At 47.3% G+C, this 8,828-nt stretch overlaps 1 protein-coding gene across 1 annotated transcript in view; it reads right to left on the reverse strand.

The window, feature by feature from the left end:
• dchs1b (dachsous cadherin-related 1b) overlaps positions 1-8,828 on the reverse strand; it is a 96,621-nt gene that overhangs the window by 20,625 nt on the left and 67,168 nt on the right. Inside the window, exons 5-8 of the mRNA XM_080014259.1 lie at positions 6,097-6,285; positions 4,292-4,523; positions 3,938-4,174; positions 348-1,421 (exon numbers count right to left, since the gene is read on the reverse strand). Coding sequence (XP_079870385.1) covers positions 348-1,421; positions 3,938-4,174; positions 4,292-4,523; positions 6,097-6,285 — 1,732 coding nt within the window. The remainder of the gene's footprint in view (positions 1-347; positions 1,422-3,937; positions 4,175-4,291; positions 4,524-6,096; positions 6,286-8,828) is intronic.

Consider the following 8,828-nt stretch of genomic DNA (forward strand, 5'->3'; position numbering starts at 1 on the left):
GACTGACTAATTCTGGCAAAAAAAAGAAAATATATAAATGGCCGAATAAAATATGATAAAATGTTTATGTTGAAATCAACACCTCATAAATTGTCCTTTAAGACTATTTCTGACAGACGATTCTTCGATTTCAGATCTTGATTTTGCATCACTTGAGTTTGGGCGTCTGGGCTCTACTGCTCATCACTCCCAATGGGGTGCACAACAAACACTCTGTAGACCTACTTAGTGTGCTAGAAATATAGGAGTGATGAGCTCCAATCCTCCGTTGGATAGAAGAGTAGAACCCATTTAGACATTTCAACACTTTCATTCATTCATACATGTTTAAAAGAGAGTTTTCTCACCCGTCTGTGAGTTGATCTGGAAGTGTCTGTCGGCGTGCAGCAGCCGGTACGTGAGCTGAGCGTTCAGCCCGGCGTCCCTGTCCATCGCCGACACCCTGCCGAACCCCGTCCCCGCCAGCAGGTTCTCCCGGACCGCCAGAAAGACCCTCTCCTGGCTCAGCCGGGGGGAGTTGTCGTTCTCGTCGGTCAGAGTCACCCTGACTGTGGCGCTGCCGGTCCCCCCGGCGCCCCCGCGACCCGAGGTCGCCAGCACGGTCAACAGATACATGTCCTTGGCCTCGCGGTCCAGAGAGCTACGGACAAAGAGCCACCCGCTGTCCGGCACCACTCCAAACCCTGCGGCGTCACCGTCAGGGTGGAGACGGTAAGACACGGGGGCGGAGGAAGAGGACGAAGAAGAAGCAGCGGAGGAACTTCCGCCATTCCCGGCGGCCTCCCGGTTGAGCGCTCGGACCTGGAGGAAGCGGGTGCTGAGCGGCGTGTTCTCGCGTAGCTCCACGCGGTAGGTGAGGGTGTCAAAGCGGGGGCCCTGCGCATCCTGCGCCTGGACGTGCACCACCAGGGTGAAGGTGGAGCTCAGCTGGGGCACCCCGCCGTCCTTGGCCACCACCTGGAGGTCGTAGCGGGGGACGCTCTCGTAGGACAGGCCGCCGATCAGACGCACCTCGCCACCGCCTCTGTCCACGCCGAACGTCCTCTGGCCGCCGCTGCCCGCGGCCCCGGCGGAGACCAGGTCAAAGCTCAGCTGGCCGTTGTGGCCTGAGTCCCGGTCGTGCGCCTGGACACGGTAAATGACGGTCCCCATCTTGGTGATCTCGGGCAAAAGGAGGGACTCGGAGGACGAAGGCAGGAAAGTGGGGGCGTTGTCGTTGACGTCGGAGATGGTGATGCGGATGCGGCTGGTTCCGTAGGCCGGCGGAGATCCGTAGCGCGCCTGGATCTCCACGTCCAGATTGGGGCACGTCTCGTGGTCCAGAGGAAGGGCGGTGCGGATTGTACCGGAGCCGCTGTCCACGGTGAAGTAGCCCTCCGGGTCTCCGGAAGAGATGGTGTAGAAGATGTCCTTGGACACACCTGAAGGTGGAACAAAAAACATACTTGGGGCCGGTTCACATGGAGCGTCTGTTGATGAAATGTTTCAACTTCTTGGAAAGCCGCAATGCGCCGCATCTCACATGACATGGAATAACCAATCAGCCACAGCTTCCATTACAACATCTTGTCTGTGCAGCAGTGCCTTGTGTCAAGATGGAGGAGAGGCTTGGATACTGGAGCCGTACCACCTGTCCAGCAGATATTGTTTACATTCCAACGGACGGAAAACAATGCCTGGAAGTATATAAGCTGTGAACGTGGGATATCTATCTAATGGCCATCAAATACAGTTCGCTCTAGGCCAAGTTACCGTTAGCTCTAGGCTAAGTTACCACTGACGTTAGTTCCAGGCTAAGTTCCATTAATGTTAGCTCTAGGCTAAGTTACCGTTAGCTCACAGCTAAGTACTGTAAATGTTTGCTCGAGGCCAAGTTACCATTAGTCCAAGTCCAAGTTACCACTGACGTTTGCTCTCGGGCTAAATGTCCCAATACAGCATTTTAAGCAATGTAGTGGTCACTTTTACTTACATGCAGGCAGAGGGCTGATTATTTCAATATGAATAAAAAATATAAATGTTTTGTGCTCACACACGTTGTCGTGGTGGCGATAGGGCGAGAGCTAGGTTGCTAACGGCCCAGATAAACGAACAACAGCAACTCATTTTAGCTATTTGTACTTGTGACTGCTCGGTTATATACTTTAATATGATGTAAATGACGAGTGTGCCTCTACTGTTGTACATTCGAAGAGGTTTAATAAACCACACCCTTACCTTTCCTGGAATCTGTCACAGAGATATTTGGTGCCTATCTACAGACAGATTAGCATTTTTAAAAGCTTGACCGTCTAAGGGAATAAATAAATTAATAATGTATTATAACATCAATAATTATATATAAAATATATACATATAAATATAAAATACAATAGAATAAAAAGCAAAGTAAAAAGTGTTATAAAATAAAAAAAATATATACGTAAATAACCAAAGCAATCATCAGAGATAGTCCAATAAAAAAAAATATATGTATATATATATATATATTTTCATGTTTATATATTATATTTAAATATAGAAAATATACAAATACAGATACTGCACAGAATAATTAATGATAATTATAAATTACTCATGTATTTACTGTATTTACTGTGTTTGTACTGTCTTATTGCATGTATATTATTGCCCAAGTCGTGGGTTGGCTGAGGGTGCCAAGCACTTGCCCCTTTGCCCCATGGTGCCCTTTTTATCTGGCCGTCCTATTTATCTATTCATTTATTTATTTTAAGCGGGAATGGGCATCAAGGTAGAGGATTTTCGTGATCAGGACGTCCGCCTTACGGGGACACTTTCTCACGCACGGGTCCATGTGCCTTTTTTTTTTAATTTAATTTTATTTTTTTTGAGCACCTGCCCCTCTCAACGTCTCCGCGCAGCCCCGTATGTGACACATTGTTATATCACATTTTCGAGGCTATGAGGAGCGGTAGTGGAGGCCGAGATAAGTGCAGCAGGGCGTCACTACCCCACTCTCTACTCGGAGCCACAGCCTGTCCAAGTGCGTCTCTACATCATTAATACTGAGAGGGAAAATAAATGTCCTGCCGCAGAGAAAATAATCCCCTGGTAAAACCTGCGCCGTGTGATGGATGTGATTTCCTAATGGAGTGTGCGGGGCCTGTTGCTTGTCTATTTGTACAAGCGCGCCAGCGAGGGCCAAGGTAACGTACACTCCCTACGCCATTACGCCGACTTGCAAGTCCTCGGGAGGGAGATCTCAGTCTCGGTCTCGCCGTCTCCTCGCAGACCAGTCTCCTCCCCCCTTCGTTTAGTAAATTTTTCATTTTTTCTTTTTTTTTTTTTTTCTAATTTCAGCAGAAATGCCGATGATATGGAAGCAAATGAGTGCCATAATACTTTGAATATTTTAAAGCATTGGAGTTTTTTTTTTATTTTATACATTGACATTTTAACTACTTTGAATTCATATGGTTGTAATAGTTCCCCTTTAAAAACAAGGTATCTGAATCCATTCATTGAATTCACCTCTTTAGAATTCAAAATATGACATTCAGAAAACTCAATTTCAAATATGTTTTTTTTTTTCATGTTTACAAATTTAGATCCAAAAATTCAAGCCGCAGATTTTTTGAAAAAATAAATAAATAAATTAATTAATTAATTAAAATAAAAAAAAAATAAAAAAAGAATACATTGAGTTTTCTAAAATTTGATTGGTCAAGTTGAATGTTAAATTTTTCCATATTGAAATTTCTGGTTAAAATCTGTATTTGAATTTGAAAATGAATGGATTCAGATACCTTGTTTTCAAGGTGAAATGTTTCATGTTATGAATTCAAAGGAGTTGAAATTTCAAGATGAAAAAAATTCAACGGCCTTTAAATATTCACTTGTGCCACGATGGCATTTATTTGCGGAAATGAACCGCTCCGTGATGCACGGGACGGGCTGACCCCGCCCGCCTCCTCACCTGTCTTGGCGGCGGCGCGGACGGCCCCCAGCGCCGTGCCCCTCAGCACGTCCTCGGGCACGGTGAAGAAGTACTGCGCCTGTTCGAAGACCGGGGGCGCCACCAAGCCCCCGACGACGCTCACGTTGACCCTGGCGTCGACCGGCGCCGTCAGACCCCCGCCGTCTTCGGCCGATATCACCATGGAGACGACCACGTTGGCCTTGCCGTGGAGCGAGCGGGACAGAGAGATCACTCCTGTCCGGGGACGGAGGGAGGGAGGATTTGAGGGTGAGAATTGTCCATTTGTCACTTATCTCACGCTGGTTGCTGGTTCTACGCCCTTCTCCCGCCGCAAAAGCAGCGATCACTTACCGGTGTCCTTGTTAAGCGTGAAGAAGGCGGAGCCTCTGCCGGGCGCCATGCGGTACGTGACCCTGCCGTTCTCCCCCGCGTCGGGGTCGTTGGCCGTTACCTTGACGACGGAGGTGCCGGGGGCACTGTGGGTGCTGAGGCTGACGGTGTAGAGGACGGGGTAGAAAGTGGGACGGTTGTCGTTGACGTCCGTCACTGACACCTTCACGCGAGCCACTGAGGTAAGACCGCCCTGCGGAAGGATACGAAGGGTTTTTTTTTTTACGGGGGGGTTTTTAACCACAGGCCCCGGGGGCCACATCGGGGGAGACAATTTCACAAGGACCGTATAACCACAAGCTATACTATATCAGAATCAGAACCAGAATGAGGTGCATTTACATGTACTAGGAATTTGTCACAGTGATTTTTTGATGTGTATTTACAGATGATTAGCATTTTTTTATGTCGGAATTTTTTTTTAAATAAAATAATAGAAAATAATTGAATATATTATATATATATAGATAAATAGAATGAAAGACAAGGTAAAAATTAAATAAAAATTGCCAAATTGCTGCAACATACAAAACAGGAATAGTCAAATATATAAAAATATAGAGATGCAATATTATACAGGATAGATTACTGGTATGGGTATCGATGATAATTATAAATTACTCAATGTATTTACTGTGTTGTGACAGTTTGTACAGTGTTATTGCACGTATATCGTTGAAAAAGTATTATATACATAAATATGTATAATACATTGTTAAATCTGGCCTGAAAATATAGTAGATGAAATAGTTTCCAAGGGAAATATCCTAAAATCAATATAAATGTAATATTCACTACATTCAATATTAAACAATGAGTAATAATGTCAAGGCTTAAGCAAAATAGTGTTCCCTCACTAACTACCAGTAATAGACAATTATAATCTCTGATATTCACATTGGTGGCTATATATATATATATATATATATATATATATATATATATATATATATATATATATATATATATATATATATATATATATATATATCATAATTTTTAAAGACTGACTTTGAACATGTATACACTTTTGATTGGACCTTTCTGGTGTAAAATTCCCAAATGGTCTCGGCAATGATTCTTTATAAGGTACCGTCTGGCCCCGCAAAGTACACGCATTCGGATTAATTGAAACTTAATGTGTGCGTGGCTCTGTGGGGGGAGATAAACCCCCCTTTGAGGGGAGTTTGTCAATGTGGCTTGCGAGAGTAAAGAGCGGCATCGCGAGTAAACCCCCGAGCTGAAAAGGGTATTTCAAATGGACGAGAAATCTGTTTTACCACTTTGTCCACCCTCTTCCCCCGGCCGCCCCGCTCTCTCTCTCTCTCTCTCTCTCTCTCTCTCTCTCTCTCTCTCTCTCTCTCTCCCTCTCCCTCCCTCCAGTGTGATTGCTTTGCCATGCCGGCGCTACTTCCAACGGCTGTATTTTGAAAAGACAGTGGGGTTCGGAAACAGGATGCGTCCCTCTCCGAGATGTCTGGAGATATACAGTGTTTTATTGAGCCGTGTGTCGTTTGCCGTGCTGTTGTCAGCTTGAACCCTTGGCCACAGAGTGGTCTTTAAAAAGATTTGGGAGTCCACGTTATTTGTCCGACCCAACTCCCTGGAAAGGAACATCCGTTGGGGCGGGGGGGGGGGCTTGCCGTTTCGCCGTTACCGTCAATGCGATGGTCGTAAAGATTCAATGAAAAGGGCAGCGCTGCGGAGGAACGCGAGTGAATTTACATTTCCTGGAAGTTAATCAATCAAAGTAGAGAAATTCATACTCCGTCTGTGGCGGCGACGGCGAGTTCAAAGGTGTCGGGCCCTTCGTCCCGGTCCAGCGCCGCGCCCGTGCACAGCCTTCCCGTCTCCTTGTCTACGGTGAAGAGGCCCAGGGCGGCGCCTCCGGAGGCAGAGCCCAGGGTGTAGGATATGACGCCGAAGGAACCGCGGTCCCCGTCTGTGGCCGACACCTGCGGGAAGTAAGCGTTTTGGAAACATCAATACATCTGCTACGTCACAAGCCACTACCGTGTGTCGAAGCCCCCGAAGGGGAAGGTGGTCTTTTCGCTTGCTCCCTCGCTGTACAACAAAGTTAAGGGGGGTCGTCTGAAGAGCGACATCCGGAGAACGCGCAAGGATTCTGCGGGTCCGGGTCACTTCACGCCAACGGGGCGGTGACTCAAGGGATTTGAAGCAGGTCCTTCTAGTTCTAAGGACGTCCCCTTCAGCAACTATAGAAGCGGCATTCACTTCTCATGAGAGGATCAGAAAACAGTATACGCTTGATAAAACACCACATCAGCATACAGTATGAGGAACATTACCTCCATCAACACAGAAAAAATAATAAATGAAAAATAATTTTACAGGTAGGTTTTACCATGAGAAAAGCGAAGGGGGGGGGAGGGGAAAGCGCAAAAATGGAGAGGGGGAGGAAGGAAAAGATGAGAGGAGGGGAGAAAAGAGACTAAAGCGCTGAAGGGGCAGCCCCCGGGTGCCCCGGGGGTCAGGAAACAGCGCGCTGACGGACGTCGGGGGGTCACGGCCGAACCGGCTTTTGACGGCCGTTGAAACGAGACGCGGAGGGTCGCACTGTGACAGCGCATCGCTCGCGGTGAAGAGGGGTTGCCTCCCTCTTCGGAGAGGCACAAACACGGGGGGGCCCCGCAGGCGTAAACGCGGGGCGCGAGCCGGCCATCGGACAGCGAGCAACAGTCATCGAGCACCCTTTGAGCCCATTCCACTTCGCTTCCTCGATCTTCCACGGTAATACACGCGCATGTGCGTGTCTAGGTACGCCTAACAATATCCATGTGATCGGTCTCCGAAAAAAATCCAGTAACACAACGCAGCCTGGCTTGCAAAACACAAAGGGGAAGGGCCCTCTGCACTCCTGGGGGCTTTTTTTACCTCTCTAACATCGTTTTTTTTTACGCGGCCCCGTAACATTGTTTTGTGGCGTTTATAGCGGTTGTTAAAAGCGGCACATCTTCCTCAGATCTCACAGGGTCGGCCGAGATCCAGGAGGCCTCTGCGAAGTCACCCCCGGCACCATCGAGCGTTCGATTCCGTCGCCGCAACCCTCGACTCGGTTGGTCTCCGAAGCTTCGGTGGACGCGCATTCTCGATTGAAAAACCGCCGTTGGTTCTGTGCTGGATTAAAGTACGCCGCCATGCAATTTCACCGTAGAGGCTGTTCCTCTGCCCTGAAACTGCCCTGGCTCTAGACCCAACCGAAAAGCGAAGCCCACCGCCGCAGTCATCCGGCTGTGATCCTTCCCCCGTCCTCTCACGACTTCCACAGTCCATATTAGGAATATTAAAAACCCATATCACCTTCACTCACGGTGTTGTTATAATGGAATAATTAATCATTGTATTATTATAACTTAATTTCCTTCAGCGGCGACCGCTCCAGACATATTGCATTACGAAACTTTTTGGTATTCCGTAGCTACGCCCCAATCTCGGCTTGGTGGTCGAACAGTTGGGGTTTTCAGAATCCTCGTTTTAGCGGCATGTCTCATGCGTGTGTGTGTTGATGATGACATATCTTTGGGATCAGGACTTATAATTGGGTCTTCCTCGAATCTCTCTAGCTGTTGTGAAGGATTAGCCACCTGTGGTGACAAAGACTGCAGGGACACACACACACACAGACACACACTGGTAATCCCATATTTCACCAAATCTAATTAAGGAGTTAAACAAATCGAGAGCCCACCACCTGGTGGGAGGGTGACTTCATTGTCACCTCCTTTTTTACATTATGGAAAATGGTCCCCCTCACACAAAGGGAGGGACAGACAGTGTCTCCTAGTACAGACAAGACAGTAAAAAAAGAAACATGGTGCAGAATCGGAGGTTCTTCCTTACAGCTGCAGCAAGGGAAAAAAAATAAAATAATTAAAAAAAAAAGATTTTAGAGGAAAGGATCACTGGCCACTGGGCAGGGTTTGGCCCAGACACAGAGAACATTGGTGCTATGATAGTGGAAGGCGATGTCTGAGAATGAGGGATCGGACCACAAGGAAGCCCGTCCTTGGCCCGTTAACTCAGATCAGAGGGAGGCTGCGGTTCTTCATGCTAAAATACATTTTTAAACGCCGCAACATGAGTCCAGCGATGAGTTTGTGCTGGAGACCATGTGCAACACAGGCCCAGCGCAGAAGGAGGAACGGAAGGACAGAGGGGACGCGGGACGACTCAGGAAGAGGGAAAAAAGTGCACGGCGACCAAAATAGGCAGTGGTTGAAATCCACAGGTACAGAACACTACCACACACGCAACAACAGAAAGTCACTTGCTGTCTGGAAGACTCGCATTGAAAGTTACAAATGTGTAATACAAGCTGTGATCCAGCCCTGGAAGAGAAAAGGCAAAAAGACAGGGCCGAGGGAGTATCATTTATACGATTTAGAAGCTCACATCAAGGCTTATTAAGCACTCAATCAGAAATAAAAATAGACATTTCCTCCACTGGATTCTGCAAATGCATATCTCCACTTTTCCA

Source organism: Zeus faber (assembly GCF_960531495.2).
Source record: "Zeus faber genome assembly, chromosome: 14".
Lineage (NCBI taxonomy): Eukaryota > Metazoa > Chordata > Actinopteri > Zeiformes > Zeidae > Zeus > Zeus faber.